The 17523-nt window shown below is 46.3% G+C and overlaps 2 protein-coding genes across 5 annotated transcripts; both read right to left on the bottom strand.

Moving 5' to 3' along the window:
* Positions 1–4137: 4137 nt before the first annotated feature.
* Positions 4138–6778, bottom strand: LOC135642995 (sugar transport protein MST4). Its single transcript, XM_065159487.1, has 5 exons — positions 6542–6778; positions 5614–5933; positions 5383–5507; positions 5021–5309; positions 4138–4938 (listed from the first exon to the last, which is right to left on the bottom strand). The coding sequence occupies exons 1-5, from the start codon at positions 6672–6674 to the stop codon at positions 4264–4266; spliced, it is 1542 nt and encodes a 513-aa protein (XP_065015559.1). The 5' UTR covers positions 6675–6778; the 3' UTR covers positions 4138–4263.
* Positions 6779–7829: 1051 nt separating this feature from the next.
* LOC135643029 (chloride channel protein CLC-d-like) lies at positions 7830–12987 on the bottom strand. 4 transcript variants are annotated; one of them, XM_065159546.1, is made up of 9 exons: positions 12700–12987; positions 12547–12612; positions 10397–10474; positions 10262–10317; positions 10094–10174; positions 9859–10015; positions 9665–9766; positions 9496–9542; positions 7830–7976 (listed from the first exon to the last, which is right to left on the bottom strand). In XM_065159546.1, exons 5-9 carry the CDS (start codon positions 10144–10146, stop codon positions 7913–7915), a joined length of 423 nt encoding a protein of 140 aa, XP_065015618.1. In that variant the 5' UTR covers positions 10147–10174; positions 10262–10317; positions 10397–10474; positions 12547–12612; positions 12700–12987; the 3' UTR covers positions 7830–7912. The 4 variants fall into 4 exon arrangements, with proteins under 4 accessions (XP_065015618.1, XP_065015615.1, XP_065015616.1 ...); XM_065159543.1 differs by having other exon boundaries at positions 7833–7976; positions 10262–10474; positions 12700–12986; XM_065159544.1 differs by having other exon boundaries at positions 7833–7976; positions 10262–10474; positions 12716–12986.
* Positions 12988–17523: the final 4536 nt, after the last annotated feature.

Below are 17523 nucleotides of genomic sequence, written 5' to 3'. Positions count from 1 at the left end.
GAATAGGATCTCAGTTTGAGCAAAGTAGCATTTCTCCCTTTTTACGAACAACGTGTTCTCCCTGAGAACCTTGAAAATTGTCCGAAGGTGCTTGACATGCTCCTCGAGCGTTTGGCTGTAGACGACGATATCGTCCAAGTAGACGACCACAAACTTATCCAAATACTCCTTGAATAGCTGGTTCATGAGAGTACAGAATGTGGCCGGAGCGTTGGTTAAGCCGAAAGGCATCACCAAGAACTCAAACGCTCCATATCTGGTCACGCAAGTTGTCTTTGCTTCGTCGCCTTCAGCAATGCGCACCTGCCAATATCCCGACCGAAGGTCGAGTTTCGAGAAATACTTCGCCTTACCCAATTGATCGAACAAGTCCGCAATGAGCGGGATGGGATACTTGTTCTTCACTGTTACTTTGTTGAGGGCTCTGTAGTCGACGCATAATCGGAGACTCCCATCTTGTTTCTTCTGGAAGAGAACTGGAGCTCCGAAAGGCGCTTTTGAGCTGCGGATGAGACCACCGCTTAGCAGTTCACCTAACTGCTTTCTGAGTTCTGCTAACTCTGGCGGGGGCATGCGATAGGGTGGTCTCGCTGGAGGCTTTACTCCTGGCTCCAGCTCGATACTATGATCCACGCCTCTGCGTGGTGGGAGAGTCTTCGGCAACTCGGGTGGCATAACGTCTTTGAACTCCTTCAAGACGTTCGCCACTACAGCAGGTTCTTGAATGGCCTCCTCGTTGAGTGGCTCTAGCTTCATAGCAGCCACGAATGTCAGTTCGCCCTTTCGCACCCCTTTCTTCAATTGTAAGGCCGAGATGTGTTGGGGCTCCTTGGTTCCTCTCCGAGAGACGGGAACCACGCAGGGGTCATCTCCTCCCATCATACATAGGGAGTTCAAGAATGGCATCGGCACCAACTTCGCCGCGTGCATAAACTCCATTCCAAGAATCACTTGGAAGTCATCTAGTGGCACGGCCATCATGTTGGTGTTTCCGCTCCAAGTCCCGATTCTGATGGGAACTCCCTTCGCCAACCCGGAGATTCGCCTGGCCTCCGAGTTCACCGCTTTCATTCGGCTTGGGCTCTTCTCCAATGTCAACCCAAGTCATTGTGCTTCACGATCGGCTATGAAGTTGTGGGTAGCGCCCGTGTCCACCATGGCATGGGTCGTTTGGCCATTCAGCTTGATGTCCACATACATCAGATCACTGCTTCCTGCTCTTTGTGCCTTCGTCTTTATGTTCTCCCCCACTTGACCCCGCATAGCGTTCAATAGACGCATTGCTCCCATTCGGGGTCCTTGCGACTCTTCATCGTCGTTGCTGGATTCTGAACTGCTTGAGCTAAGGGCCACAGCTTTGCCCTTGTCCGAACGGGGAGGGTGGATGGATGCCGTCAACGCATTGAGTGCCTGTTTTTGTGGGCACTCCCTTACCATGTGCGGTCCTCCGCACAAGAAGCATCCTCCCGGTTTTGAGGCCTTGCCTTTCGGGTTCGGCCCTTTGTGGGAGCTCTTCTTCTTTTGTTCACCCCCGAGCTCCTTCCCTCGAGAATGTTTTTGAGGGCGATTGCTTGAAGATTGTTTCCTTCTCGCTGGGTCTTCAGAGGAAACGAAGTCGGTGAGCCTTTCTGCAGCTGCAATTGCCCCGACCACGTCGGTAACATTCCTTCGATTCAGCTCTTGCTGAGCCCATGGTTTCAAACCATCAAGGAAACTGAACAACTTGTCCTTCTCGGACATGTCCTGTATGTCCAGCATCAGTGCAGAAAACTGCTTTACATAGTCTCGGATGGTGGTACTTTGGCGGAGTTGTCTCAACTTCCTTCTTGCGAAGAACTCTGTGTTCTCCGGTAGGAACTGAGTTCTCAACTCCCGCTTCAAGTCTTCCCATGTGTCGACTCGACACCGACCTTGTTGGATTTCCTCCCAACGAGTTCGCCACCAAAGTTTCGCATCTCCGTTCAGATACATTGTTGCTATTGAAACTTTGGTATCTTCAGAATCGGGTCTCGTAGCTCGGAAGTATTGTTCCATGTCGAACAGAAAGTTCTCGAGCTCCTTGGCATCTCTGGCCCCTCCGTATCCATGGGGCTCAGGTGCCCTCAAGTTTTGTGGCGGTGCAACGCGGGTGTTGCCTCCTCCCGCATTTAGCATTCTTGTGAGCATAGCCACCTTCGCCGTGAGTTCCGCCACAACATCTTGTAAGTGCTGCACGGAGTCCTTGGTGTCATCGGACAGTCGGTCGACTAGGGTCTCGACCTTGTCGATCCTGGACTCCGCTTCCTCTTGCGAGCTCTCTACCCCAACAAGTCTTTGTTGGCCACGGTAGAGTTCCTCCATGCTCGCTTCCAGAACATCCATGCGGGTTTCCGCCATCGTGAGTCTCTCCTTATGACTCTTTTTCCCGGTTAGCGCACCAGATTGCGCTTCCTCCGCTCGCGGAGAGTTGCCAACTTCTCGCTCATCCTGTTCGCTGCCGCGATCCTCATGAGCGGCTCCAACAGCATGAGAGCGAGTGTGCACATGCAGCCCACCTGCGGCTGCTTGGGGCAAGGGTCCGGCCTGCCCCGTCTTGCTTGATTCGCCACGATGCTTTGCCATGGCGAAGTTGCGAAGTTCGTTCGCTGTTCGATCGAAGAGCTTGCCCGCTCTGATACCACAATGTCACGACCTTAGCTGGAATTGCCTAAGGCGTGAGGCACCCTTGCGGCCAAAGACTCGAAGCTAGCGTGCGTTGCCAAAATCGCGGGTCACCCGTGCGGCAAAGACGCGAACTTAGCTTGCGTTGCCTAAGTCGCGCTTCGCCCTTGCGATCTTGCTCCGCAAGGATCAGCCACTTTGTAACCTCTCGCAGGTCCCGAAGGACCTGTAAAAGAGAAAGAAAGTTAGATCGAAAGAACGAGCAACGGACAAGTCCCGAAGTCTCGCGAAAAGGGAAGCTTTACAAGCAATTCGTCGAACACCTTGTGTGCACAAGAGAAAAGAGGGAGAGGGGGGGAAAAGCAAGGCTTTCAAGGATGAACGAACAGCTGCAAGCCCACAAACAGCCGCTCACCTGGTCCCGGACGCAACACCAAGTTCCCGTAAAGGTCACGTGCGAACTTGCGAAAGAGTGTTCAACGCCCGGTATATAACCGAAGCCCCATCCATCCCGGTGCCACCTGGGGGGTTCCAGGGGTCTGAAATGGCTGACATTTTGCTTCGACGAGACAGTTCGCCGCGCGAGCCCGTGGCACGCGAAAACGGGGCTGATTTGGGCTGTTTTGGGGCTGTTTTGCTCGGTTCGGTGAGCGGTCGCATTGCAGCGCTGCAGCTTGTTCGAACTTACATATTTACAAGCAAAATGATCCAAAACCAAAAGAAAACCTGCTGTCAAGCAGCTGTACAAGCGGGTGTGAGCGACGAACGGATCGTTGAACGAAGTTGTTGCGGGTGCGCGACGACCGTTCGTGACAATACGCTACCTCCACTCTACTGGCCCCGTCGTCCCATTATGATCGTCTCTACTATCCGTCGCTTCCGTATGGTCACCCTTGCCCTCATCCTTATTAGTTGTTGTTGAGGTATCGTTAAGGCCCCACCTCAGCCTCATCATCGGCCTTAGCAAAGGAGAAGGAGATAGTCAGACGGTGATTTGCATTCCTCCTCCCTCGTATGGCCCACTGTGTTAAGCATTGCCTGTTGCTATGCTCTCTTAATTGAGTGATGGTGATGGATGCAAGCGTTAGACTAAAGTGGGCGAGAACATGCTCCTTTAGCGTGGGAGTCTCGGAATCTTTGAGGCTGAGAATGCCCTCCTCGAAGATGATGAGATGAGAGACAAACGAGGATAAGAGTAGAGGTGACGACGATGAAAGTGGATGAGGGAGAGGGTATAGGAGACGAACGAGGATGAGGGTGGAGATGATGGGATCATGTGATGAGGCATAGGCAATGATCACGATAGAGCGATGACAATGCTCCCGCATGCTCTACTAGAAAAACAATAAAACTTGGGTTTTTTTTTTCTTTTTTTTAATTGGGTGATTTACATGTTTCCCGGCTTGACATCGATAGCATCTCATCCTTTGATCACGGATTAAGCAAATGGCTCGTGAGAGAAGGAACGTTGTAAATGCTGGACAACACTGCAAAACGTAACACCAATTGCTAATCTTTATATTCATCCCTTACTACAATATGATCGTGTCATTCGTGTGAGGTGAGAACCGACGAAGATGAGGAGACCTTAAGGAACCTAAAGAGACAGAGCTTATATATATCCTATGGTTGTGTGTTTTTTTTGTAGTCAACATCAACGACGCGATCGTCGTCGTCCATGAACCTCTTCCAGAACCAGTGCTGCTTCCACACCTTCTCCGTCATCTCCTCGATGGGAACATTCTTCGTCTCGGGGAGGAAGAAGAGCACGAAGACGGACATCACCACCACCCACCCCGAGAAGAAGGCGAAGATGCCGTACTTGAGGTGGCAGAGCATCGAGAGGAAGGCCTGCGCGATGACGAATGTGAAGAGCAGGTTGACGCACACCGTCACGCTCTGCCCGGCCGACCGCGTCTCCATCGGGAAGGTTTCGCTGGGAATGAGCCACCCCAGTGGCCCCCACGACCAGGCGAACGAGGACACGAAGGTGCACACCATCACCACCACGAAGATGGCGTAGCCGTGGCTCAGGTTCTCGGAGTGGTCGGTCACCTTGATGCCGAGCACGATCGCGATCACCACCTGGGAGATGAACATCTGCACCCCGGCCTCCAGGAGGAGGATCCGCCGCCCTACCCGGTCCACCGAGTAGATCGACACCACCGTCGAGAGCACGTTGACGGCGCCGGTGATCACCGCGGAGTAGAGGGAGGCGTCGCTCTTGAACCCCAGTGTGTTGAAGAGCACCGGGGCGTAGAACATGATGGCATTGATTCCAGTGAACTGCTGAAAGATCTGTCGACGTAGAAAGAAGCAATGAATTAGTCTGACGATTACCTGCAGCTGCCAGGAAAAGTCATCAGTGGTAGTCTTCTACCTGGAAGAGGATAGCGATGACGAGCTGAGGACGGTTGCGACGTTTGAGAAGGTTGCGGAAGGGGTGCTTCACCTGGTGCGCAACGCGACTCGCCTCCAGGATCTCGTTGAACTCCGGCTCCACGTTGTCGGTCCCGCGAATCTTCTTGAGCACCGCCTTGCCTTCCTCGAGCCGCCCACGCTCGATGAGGCTGTTGGGCGTGTCCACCACGAACAGCGCCCCCACGGTGAGAAGCAGCGCCGGGACGCCGGCCAGCGAGAGGGACAGTCTCCATCCCCAAGGGTGAATCCTGCAGGGTGTTGTTCCAGGGTCATATCGTAGATTCAAGCGACAGGGTGACGAGAAAGGTGTGGAGGTGGTACTTGGAAGTTCCGTAGTTGACGAGGTTGGCGAAGAGGATGCCGATGGTGACATTGAGCTGAAACAAGATGTTGAGGCCTCCACGGATTCTGGTGGGTGCAATCTCCGACAGAAACAGGGGAACGGCCTGCATCCGTGTGTCCGATGTTGGATGAGCATGGACTGAGGTACATATGATTCCCGAAGCAAGAACTTGCGCAAGGAATTATCAGTCAAACCGACGGAGGACTAACCTGGTTGGCAAACCCAACACCGCAACCGAGGAGGATTCTGCCGATGATTAGCATGGCGAGATCCTGGGCCGCGCCGTTGAGGATGACTCCCACAAGGAAGAAGACGCCGGCGATCAACATGGTGTGCTTACGGCCGAGGTTGCGGGTGGTGTAGGAAGCGAAGAAGGTGGCAGTGAGGCCGGCGAGGTAGAGCGAGGAGGTAAACAGCTGAAGGCCCTGGTTGTCGTACTTGCAGTAGTTGCTGTCTTTGGACTCGGTCTTCCGACGGTAGACTTTGGGGAAGAACTTGATCAAGAAGTCATCCATGGAGGTCACGCCGCCTGTTAGCACAAGTGCGCAATTGTTGTTGGATGGATGGAAAGAAGGTTGAGGTTGATCGAGGCACAAGAAGAGATGAAGAAAGGCAATGTATGTATGTGATCCAGAATGAATTTGGGGTCATCATCAAATTCCAATGTTCCTTGGAACATATTGTTGATCTATCTATACGATCATTAGATATAGTTTATGTACGTAATACCCTGATTTAATCAAGCATGATTAAAGTTAAGATTGATTTATAAGAATGCTAGTTTTAGACTGATGATTTAGACAACCGTGATAATTAGTACTGGGGCAAGCACCACTGGTGCTAATTTACTTGCTTTACTTGGTTCTTAGATGGCAAATGGTTTTCATCTTTCTTTATCTATGTCATTTTCTTCAACAAAAAGCAGAAAAACTAACTGTTTCTTAATTAACTTTGAGGTGACGAAAGTTGATGCATGTAATCCTTTTTGTTTATCCTTCAAAGACTAGTGTAACGAAAAGAAAAGAAAGAAAAAGGTCTGTCTGTCTGTGTTTCTATATATCTTCTTCATTCAGCAAAAGAGAGTGACATAAAGTCAACACCACGAAACTAACAAGGAAGAGCGAGACGAGTTCTTGCCTGAGATACCGACGTCGTAGCCAAACATCAAACCCCCGGTGGCGGCCATCAAGCAGGAGATGATGACCACCGGCGTTATCTTCGCCTCGAACTGGCTGCCGGCCGACGCCGACACGGAGAAGCCTCCGGCCATGGTGGACGAGAGAGAGAGAGGAGATTGCGACGAGGAGGGCTCGATGGATTTGTGGTGAAGGTTAACGCTTCTCACTGAGTAAGAAAGCCAAGCTGAGTTCGAAAGACTCCGCTGTGCCTTACGATTTATAGACAGACGCCATGCGGGGGAAGGGTATGAAATTTCCACCACGCAACGGCTGGGATTTCGCCTCGTGGAGGAATCCGACGGCGGCTTTCCTCCTGCAGATGGACGGTCAATCGACGGCTCTTCCTCGGCTCGCCAAAAAATGCGTGGTTTAGAACACGTTGAAGTAATTAGCTAATAATACAAGGGGGTGATGTGCACCTGTGTTTGTGGGAATCTTGATCACGGAGACGTAAGTAAAGGTTGACCGAGAGAGTAGATGATGGTCATGCAGCATCACGTGGCGTGGATTTTTGGTAGGTGTTTCGGTTGATGCATTCACATGGATTTTTCTGCATGCTCTGTGAACGGTATCCTGATAGAACAACTCACACTACTCTTAACCCAAGTCTTGGAGGAAATATTATTATTTTATATTTCTAATGAATGAAAACACGTTATAATTAAATATAAAATGGACACTGTTACAACTAAAGCAAGAAATACTTTTTTAAAAGATTATTAAATAAGGAACGTTATAATAAAAAGAAATATTTCTTTTACATCTGGTTTGGAGGAGGCTTTGACTCGCAAGGCTTCTTAGTTCCCGATCTCGAACGCTGTAGGAGAAGCCGACAAGGAACTCGGACGTCAAATGTTGACCAACGATTGACTTTGGGGTCAGTGAACAACATTAGTCAACATGAGCCGTCAATATACCAAATAAAAGGCGAGCTTTCCATGATATCACTTCACACTTTGTCCACAGATTCCGTGGTTTGCTCGCCCAACCTTTCACAAAAGCTGTCACACAAAAGTGCGATATATGCGTAATGTCTTACCCTAGTTAGAAAAATGATGTGATGGGTCATGTTCAAAGGAGGAGAACGTAGGGTGACATCGTGCCGTCGAATTACGATAGGGCATACCGAATTCTGCTCTTAGATTACAGTACGTGGCTGAACAACGTAAACCACCTCTTTTTTATAATACCATCACGTGAACCATCAGATTTAAGATTAAAAATAGATGTTATCAATATGATGACTCGCTATAAATGCTCAATACAAATCTTACAAGCGAGAGCACCAAGTCCACAATCACTGAATTGTTATTCGTGGATGAGAAGACTATCAAGAAGAGGGTGCTCTGGATGTGTATGTCCCACCAATTGTTCTTCTATCTAGATGCTGAGCTCTAGAAAGCAACAAGGAAACAAAAAAAATAAAATATAGCATACAAGAGTAAGAAGAAAGTTGTTTTTTTGATGTATAATACTTCGCATACGATTTCCACAATAACACTTCAATATTCCTCATCAATTATGTAACACTAATTTGCATGCCAGAAACACCTACGATTAAAGTTGATAATATGAACTGAGATCAATAAAACATCTAGGCATCGAATGTAACCATGAGACATTGCGCCACTGATTGACTGGACTCTTCTAAATACTGGGATTGACATTTTACCAGCAGGTTCATTGCCTATGGCTCTGCACTTACAACACATGTCATAATTCTGAAGAATCACAACCCTCAAGTTTAGTACAACTCTCATGCTTATATATAGGTCATGGCATTGAAGAATTCAGTCATAAACCTTTTTGTCAAAAACATATACCGGGTAGTGAGGCTTTTACCGTGTGTGAATAAGACCACCACTGCACTGATTAATTTGTTGGTGCATTCTAAAATTGATTACACAATGTAGGTGCGAAATCACATTTTTTGGGCATAGAAGTAATCGAATGCATCATATTTTGGGTGGCACTAAGACATTACACCTTCAGATAGAATGCACAGACACTAAAACCTGAGTTAGACCCTTGTAAGATCAGATAATGGCTAATGCTTTAGTCTAATTTGAGAATCAATGAAGCATAAATTATTGTGAAATAATCATTTTAGTCTAATTTCTTCCTAAACAACAAATGGATGAGAACATTTTACAATTCGGATGGCAGTTTAGCAGATGCTTTATACAGCTTTTACCATGAAACTACACCATGTGCTTGATGTAAATGATGTGAGATTGATGTGCCTAAGATGATGCAGCAACTTAAGTTACTTTATATTAACAAACAAAAAAAAGTAGAATATGCCTAATAATGCATAAATATATCCAGATCAATTTAATCTAGGTAGAAGGAGATGACAAGATTGTGTCATCATCAATTAATCAAAAATTTATCCGTTAGGTTGCACATATAGATTTCTCATTAAGAAAACCAAACCTTTCATACATTATGCAATTGATGCATACATCCACATACATACATATACTGAGCGAACATCCTATCAGGTGGATTGTCATGATAGAATCAGAGCCTCAATTCCCACAAAGAGGAACCTACCACAAAACTCTCTCTCTCTCTCTCTCTCTCTCTCTCTCTCTCTCTCTCTCTCTCTCTCTCTCTCTATATATATATATATATATATATATATATATATATATATATGTATGTATGTGCATACATATATATATGTATATGTACATACATATATATATGTATATGTATATACATATACAAGTATCAAACTACATGTGGTCTTATATTCTTATCCCATATCTCTATTTGTGCAACTGTGATTCAAAGGACAACTATAGCTAGGTCATTGATAGTAAAATATATCACAAAAACTTGACATGAAAGAAAAGGAAAAATCAAAATTTTTAAAGCATGGATAACTAAGGTGAAGCAGCTCAAGACCTTCCACTAGTTGATGAAAGTTCCATGGTTGCTGAATGATCACTTTCCTGCAAAATTCAACAAAAAAACATTTAAGTGTCAAAAACATCACAGAATTCCAAATGAAAACACAGTACATAATGTTCAATTTAATTGTTATAAAAAAAGATCAAATCTGTCAGCCAAATACCTCAATTAACAAATCCTTCCTAGTAACCAAACCTATACGATGAGAAGGGCAAGGGACAACAAATATATGCCTCAGGCCCGACTGTCGGAATAGATTGTACACCTGGCATAAGTAGAGTAGACAGATCTATTGGTGAAGTATGCACAACAAGCTAAATCAACTTCCAAAATGGATAAATCTGTAACTTCATGAACCTTTGCCAAAGACAAATCTTCTGGCACAATATATGGGGCAGGGTTTAAGTACGAGGCAAGATCTAAGTAGAGTTCCAGTTCATCCTCAGTCAGATGAATATCCTCTGTGGACAATCCATTACTTGAGTCAGTTTTGACAAAATCACTGAAGTTCTGCCTATAAAAGAAAGAAATAATCAGTTACTTTGCATAGTAGCTAATACATCTAAAGAACTAAAAATAAAAGATTACATACCTGTTGGATATTCCCCTCATATCACAAGGAAAAGGACTGTTCTGAAAATCCATTTTAGACTATAGAAGTACCAACAAGTGACTGGAAAATCAAGAGATATATAACATTTTGAGCCACAATTTAACTAGTTAATTTTAAAACTTGTCTGAGATGATGCATATATTTTACCTGCGAAGGATGAGACCAATACCAAGCGCCTCTCCATTCTGTTTGTGATCTATCACCTTAATGTAAAACCATGTGAAATAGCTTCAGCAATCAGCAAGCTTAGTATATAGACAATTTGCTGCAGTTCTGACTCACTGGGAAGCCATTGTGCTTGTTGCTCCATAACACAGAGATGATATCTCTAACTTTAACAACACAAGGGAAGGATACAACCTTTCAACACCAAGGAAACCATATGTTAGAGCATACCTGAAGACAAATTTCAGGGAGCAAAGCCAAAAATTACACAAAAAATACTAATTTTTTCCTTCACTATGATCAGGCATCAGCAGGATACTAACCAGAAAGTGCATGCCCTCTTTTGTCTCATGTTGCAATATAACTAAACCAATCATACAAGCCCTGATATTTACGTAAGATCAAGTACTACTTACTGAGTTCTACTTCGAGTGTTAACAAGTTGGTTCTCTTTAAGTATACCCAAAGGTATCATATTGGACCAACAAATTCAGAAGCAATCAGATAAATGTGCCTTGTCATTGCTATCATCAAGAAAATGATGACAGTGGAAGTCATTGGTATAGGTCTAATTTCACTCATGGCTTAGCATTGATGTGTTTAACCTTTTAACATTCATTAGATTGTGAAGACCAATCAGTCCGCTTGATATGCCTTGTTATAAGTTTTATTTTTGTATCACTTAATCACATTTTTTAGAGTTTTACAGGCTTGATCTTAGCATATTTTTGGATCAATATTCGAAGAGGGTTTTATGTATAGCTTATCCACATCACCACCAATAAGTAGATAGAATCTAGGAAGTTAATGAAGTTCAAAGTGAAGTAAAATGGCAGGAGTACACCTTTAACCTTGTGTCACACACAGGTTTTGCTGTATTGCCTGGCTATAAATAGCAAAGATGTGAAAAGAGAGAAAAAATGAATAAAGTAAACGAAGACAGAGAGCCAGGAAAGTATATAAATCCATAAGAGTAATAACAAAGGAAAACACTTTATGTTTTCAATTTTAGATGATTAATGAAAAGAATGCCCCTTGTTCTTTTTCCTATCTCGTTCACTTTTTCCATTATTATTCATTTTCCTTGGGTTTCAACGTCTGCCTTAATTGTGTTTATTAATAGACCATTGATCACTAGTTTGCATCAAATCTTCTGTTTGAAAATTTTTTTCTTCATTATTTTCATGTTTTAAATCATTTCAAGAATCATGCCTCACTAGTTCCCATTATATGCATTGACGCTTTCTAGAATCATGCCTATGTCAAGTTAGATATAAATAAGTAGTTTTGAAAAATAAACAAAAGATTCACTAAGGCAACTAAATAATAATAACAATATAATTCCACATCTATGCTGCAGATTTACAAATAAAAAAGAAACAGCAAGAAAAAGAGTGATGAAACCACAAATGAGACAACAAAGGGCCTGAATCCAAATAATTACTTGTGTTTCCCAAATTGATTCACATGCACTTCAGGAATACAGCAATCATGACCCCTATGATTACCTAAACCATCCACCCTCCCAAAAGATAGAACCCTAATTTATTACAAGCAGGTAGGAAACATTAGGGTAGATTTGCTTTCCATTTCAGGAATCCTAATCCCAGCATTAATGCAGAGAGTAATACGCACTTATTACATTTAGTTGTTGTCTAACGTAGCCCATACAAACAATGTTGAAATAATGAAAAAAAAAACAAGAAAATATATCAAATTCTAAAACCCTATAAGATGCAAAACCTAGCCTACTTGTACATGATCTGGACCTAATGAGCACAATTTGCAACAATGACTTGGCCCAAGCATTGAGCTTGAAGATCATAATTTGTTCAAAAGATCTAATTAAAAAATAATGGATAGTGAAGTATTAGCAGAAATCCATAGATTTCATGCTATATCAAGTAAGTTTCACAAGCATGAACTAGAAAGAACAATCTGACCGGAGCTCTACTTATGCCGTTCGTGAAGTGTAATTGCAATTTAAGGACATCTTGAGCAATAGGTGAAATCCCGTATGCTTGTTACAATGTTCAACTCCAACTATTCTCTTCTAGGGGGGATGTCTGTCCTTTGCAGAAAAAGATCTAGAATACCCATCCGTTTCAATAATCACACAATGATGAATCACATGAACGCTCTTGTCCGCATTATAACCAGCATGAGTCTAACTAACTGTTAAGGATAAAAGAAAATTGCATCGCCAAGATAATCCAGAAACGGAAAATGAGAATCCATTCACTTGATTTCCACAAGAAGTCACTTACCGATGCCAATAACTAAAGAGAACAACCATTTGAGGACCACATAACACAGAGTTTTCCTCTCTGCGCCTGCAAGAACAAAAGAGCTAAATTAAGATCAGGCATCCACAAATAAGTTCGTCCCGGATCTTGTTCCTTCTGCGTAAAACTAGATACCTAGGGCAAACTCTACCCGCTCTTTGCGGTAGGCGTAATTCTCGATCACCTCGTAGTCGAGGCTCTCGGCGCCGGTGCCGCCGTGGCTCCCGCTGGCGAACTCGACCTCGGCAGCCTCGCCCTCCTCGGAGCTGGGCACGCGGGGCCAGACGATCTTGGCTGTCTGGACCCCGTTGTGGTGGTGATTCGACAGCAAGGAGATCGGCGGAGAGGGATCAGAACCGAACGAATCAATTGATTCGCAATAGATTCTATCCCTATGCTCGCCCTCCTGTAACGGATAAACTTCTAAACAAGATGTTGGATGTAATGCTGATGTCTGTCCGTTGTCTTTTGGCATGTTCATGCCTTGTATAGCAGGTAGAGGGGCGGCCGAAGACTTATAAGTCCCATTTTAGTTGGGTTGGTGACCTCTTTAGGCTTGTAAATAAATGTTGTGTCATGTGGACACGTTCGAGAACTTTTCGGTCTGTAATGGACCATTTTACCCTTTGTTGTGCAACTATTCAGAGCTTGTAAAGTCTGTCTGTAATTTGCATTATCTATGAAGTGTTTTTCGGACATGTTTGCTTATGGATCCCGATTGAGGCGTTCTCTTTAACCCGTTCTCTCTTTTGTTGGTCCTAAGGGACAATGGGAGGCTTCGGGGAGGCTGACCTTTGCGGACGGACGCGCGAGGGTGCCGCACGCCTTAGGCAAAACCAGCTAAGGTCGTGACATTATGGTATCAGAGCGGGACAAGCACTCATAGAAACACTGGACATGCAAACGTGGGGGACCTAGCGGGGCTGCGTTGAGGGCAGTCAGCACACGCGCGACCGTTTGAGGGAAAACGGGCATGGAGATGTAGGGAAAAGAGTCGCTCAGAGGAGCGAGCATCCGAGATTGGCATTCAGAGGAATGGCCAACCCTTCGCGCAAGAGGCACCACGAGAACAGGCAAGCTTGGTTGAATTTGGAGCGCACAAAGGTTGGGATGGCTGAGTTTGAGCTACGGCTCAACGTTGACAACTATACTTGATGGTGCTCTAGGCAGGCGAGGCGCTTGGCAAGAATGAGACCATCCAAGGTGGAATGAGTTGCTCAACGACCAAAAGAGTTATGCAAAGCTCACAGAGGTGAGGGGAATTGCTAACTCAAAGAATTTGGTACTCATGCATGGGCTTATATGCGGACGATGGAATGTTCGTGGCCATCCCAAGGCGGTCGAGACTCGGCGCCAATGGAGCATTAAAACTTTCTCTTTGGCATGCAAAGGATACGTCCGTAGAAGGCTGAAGTGTGCAACGAGTTCAGCATGTTGCTAGGCCTTGAGGGGTGCAGTGGTGGCTGTATTGACGTGGAGGTGCAATCTAGCAAGTGCGTTTGCAAGAGGCAGAACAATGCACAGTTTGTTCAGCAGATTGGAGTAGTCCAAGGGGATGGTGTTCTCCGAAAACGAAGAGAGATGTTGCTCCAACGGGACAGTTATCTAGGAGGGATAAGTCTCGGCACTCCAGAGGAAGAATCATGTGAGACGGACTTCACATGTTGAGGAGGAGTACCTCACAAACAACAACTTCACGAAGCTCGATGGACTGAGCAAGCGGCGAGGAGTTGTCGCATGATCTCGCTCGAGAGAATGCATTGGTGGATGCATTGCGAGATCAAGTGGGGGAGCGACCTAAAGCAACTTATGAAGGTACACTTAGAGTCGATGTGGAGATTGGACTCAAGGGAGGGCTGACCCGTGAAATGGTGGGCGCGAGGGCCACCATCGACTCAATGCAAAAACGAGGAGCGGAGCAACTTGGGTGTAACTTGGCGAAGTACCCAAGTCGCCCGAAGGGAGCCAGCAGAGAAGTTGGAACATGGAGCAGAAGCACAGTGCTTTCCTTAGACAGAGGTCAAAGACATGAACTCTTGCAGAGGCAAGGGTAGGATCATGTTGTTCCATGGGTCCTTCATCCTGACGGAGCGGACTCATCTTGCATGGTGCCAAAGACGAAGGGAGCTTCGCGGCACATGCACCTTAACTCGGAAGAGCATTTGATGGAGGAACTAAGGCGACTCAACTTGCGGAGGCGAAGTTGGGTTCAGAAGACCTTAGCACGGGGCAAGAGGACGCAGAGGCGGGTACTCTTGAAGAATATGCCACAGTGTTGCCATTTGAGTTGCTATGAAGGAAGCAGTGCGCAGCGGAGATTGTGCTGGTAGGGGCAGAGGCCCAGGATCCAGACAATTGTGCACAGATTACAGTGAAGTCGGTGGACTTCGAGAGCTATTAGGCGACGGACTGTCCTAGAGCGGTGCTTCATCTAGGTGTGACCCAGGAGTGGGTGGATGAAGGTCGATTGCCAGAAGAGCGAACAAAATCGAAGGTGGAAGGGACCCTGCGATGTATTGGCAGAGGCCACACATGAAGGGTTCACAATTCGAGTTTATTCCACAAGGATCAGAATGCAATGGAGATGTCACCAGGAGGCGACATGGTGCAGCGGATCGTGGTGGAACAGTTCGTGGCAATGCGATACACACAATCTGTCCCGTGAGGGATGAGATCATATGGAGGTATGATCGGGAGTTACTGGAAGCTCCACTTCGATGAACAACACGACGGCAAGAAGGGCTATGGATTCAAGGAGTGAAGGCCATGGTACCGCAGAGGCGGGTCTTCCGGGCGTGCATCGAATTTTGCATCGGATGAAAGCCTTGGTCATCAGCATATGGGGGCTGTGTTCCACCAAGGGAAAAGTTCGAATGCAAGTACCAGTGAGTTCCATGGGAGGGACTTGATCATACAGAGGTATGATCGAAGCAGCTGGAGAGTTGGACTGCTCCAGAGCTCATATTCGCTTAAGGGAGCCCGACAAGTCAGAGGACAAGGTCGAGTAAGCGAACGTTGCTACCAAGGAAGCTAAGGAGAACAAAATCGGTGCAAACTCTACAACGTGATGGCAGAGGCCATGCATGAGAGTTGCAGTCTGTCTTTCCATCGACCAAACAGACTGCTTGGAGAACACAGAGGTGTCGAAGCAGGGGGTCGAAAGGGGCGAGGAAGCGACGAAGAATCCAGAGGGACTTAGCTACCCAAAATCAAGCATCAGTTAGAATGGAGGTGGACTCAGAGGAGTACCACGGAGACATCTCTACTGATTGTGAAGAAAAGGGATTCAGAGGCGAGGCGACGGATAGTAGGGCCATGGGCATGGCAGCGCCATGGTACCGCAGAGGCGGGACTTCCGTGCAAGTCATTGATCCCTTGCTCTCATGGAGGGAGAGCGCTTGGTCGTGAAAGGGGCCGAGGAGGTGGAGCATGCTGAGGCAATCTCTAAGTACCGAGACAAGGCTGAAGGGCAGAGGCCAAGAAACTTCGTAAGACCGGTGTCAACAAGTTTCTCATCAAGATAGCCGTAAGTGAAGGACTTCGGGTCATGCAAGAGTGCACGACCAAGGAACGAAGTAGGCAGTACGCGGTGCTGTACCTTTGCTACTCGGTGGAGTAGGCGGCAGGGTTGATGGAGAAGACGGTACAATCCCAGAGGCGACCTCATCTATCAGAGAATTACTCCAAGTTGGGGTGAAAACTTCCTGCATTCCAGAAGTTCAATGGCTTTGAGAAGGTGAATCACAGTAGCTAACTCAACGCAAGGAGTGCAAACACTTCAAGTGCTTCAGAAGTGTGAGCAAAGAGCAGGCGAAGACCAGTAACCAGCTCGATGCATGAAGTACAACCTCGAGGAGGCGGGCGAAGTCAAAGTAACCTTTGCCTTCTCAACTCTTAAGAGAATGGGCGAAACCGAGTACCCCAGTTCTCTTATCTATCCAGCAGAGGAGCTCTGCACAAGTTCAAAGACCCTTCGAAGATAATGGAAGACAATAGTTGTCAAATCCTCACCAACGGTGATCAGTGCTACTGAGAGTAGATCGTCTGCTTCATTTCCCAACGAAATGTCAATCGAAAGCGGAAGTGATGCGAACCTACTTGGATGTGACAACTAACTGAAAGAAGAGTCAATGAGCAAATTTTGTGGAGGAAGGACCCAAAACTTCAGAAGTTTGCGAGGCGATGCTCGTTAAAGCTCCAACAAGCATCCACCCAGTTCAAGCAGCATGTGGAAATTTTGAGAGACTGGCGCAGAAAAGATGGTCTTTTCCTTCATTTGGTGGATCCGCAAGAATCGACAAGGATCAACACAACTCAGCCAACCCCCCCAATAGAGTCAGAGTCATTGGTGAGTTGTAGCAGCATGGCGGATTAAAGGGTCGACTACTCAAAAACAGCAGCGTAGAGCAGCTGGGAGCCAGGAGGCGCATTGCAGCTGGAGCGGAAGATTGAAGACTCAGCAAAGGCGAAGAGTTGCAGTGTTCACAAAGGCTTCGACGAGGACGTCGAAGGGATAAGTGGGGGAGAATGTAACGGACAAACTTCTAAACAAGATGTTGGATGTAATGCTGATGTCTGTCCGTTGTCTTTTGGCATGTTCATGCCTTGTATAGCAGGTAGAGGGGCGGCCGAAGGCTTATAAGTCCCATTTTAGTTGGGTTGGTGGCCTCTTTAGGCTTGTAAATAAAGGTTGTGTTATGTGGACACGTTCGAGAGCTTTTCGGTCTGTAATGGACCATTTTACCCTTTGTTGTGCAACTATTCAGAGCTTGTAAAGTCTGTCTGTAATTTGCATTGTCTATGAAGTGTTTTTCGGACATGTTTGCTTGTGGATCCCGATTGAGGCGTTCTCTTTAACCCGTTCTCTCTTTTGTTGGTCCTAAGGGACAATGGGAGGCTTCGGGGAGGCTGACCTTTGCGGACGGACGCGCGAGGGTGCCGCACGCCTTAGGCAAAACC

Source organism: Musa acuminata, chromosome BXJ3-7 (assembly GCF_036884655.1).
Source record: "Musa acuminata AAA Group cultivar baxijiao chromosome BXJ3-7, Cavendish_Baxijiao_AAA, whole genome shotgun sequence".
NCBI classification, from domain to species: Eukaryota; Viridiplantae; Streptophyta; class Magnoliopsida; order Zingiberales; family Musaceae; genus Musa; species Musa acuminata.
Note: the sequence above shows the minus strand (reverse complement) of the source record. Positions and strands in the feature narration are given on the sequence as shown.

Bases quoted from the DNA above. Each gene is read 5' to 3' on its own strand.
- LOC135642995 (XM_065159487.1), bottom strand. From the start codon at position 6,674: ATGGCCGGAGGCTTCTCCGTGTCGGCGTCGGCCGGCAGCCAGTTCGAG. The intron at 5,310-5,382 runs GTACCACCTCCA...AACACCCTGCAG, and splicing joins GTCAACTACGGAACTTCCAA to GATTCACCCTTGGGGATGGA. The intron at 4,939-5,020 runs GTAGAAGACTAC...CTACGTCGACAG, and splicing joins TCATCGCTATCCTCTTCCAG to ATCTTTCAGCAGTTCACTGG.
- LOC135643029 (XM_065159546.1), bottom strand. From the start codon at position 10,146: ATGGATTTTCAGAACAGTCCTTTTCCTTGTGATATGAGGGGAATATCC. The intron at 9,767-9,858 runs GTTCATGAAGTT...TACTTATGCCAG, and splicing joins AAGATTTGTCTTTGGCAAAG to GTGTACAATCTATTCCGACA. The intron at 7,977-9,495 runs GTCTTGAGCTGC...GTTGCTTTCTAG, and splicing joins CTTTCATCAACTAGTGGAAG to AGCTCAGCATCTAGATAGAA.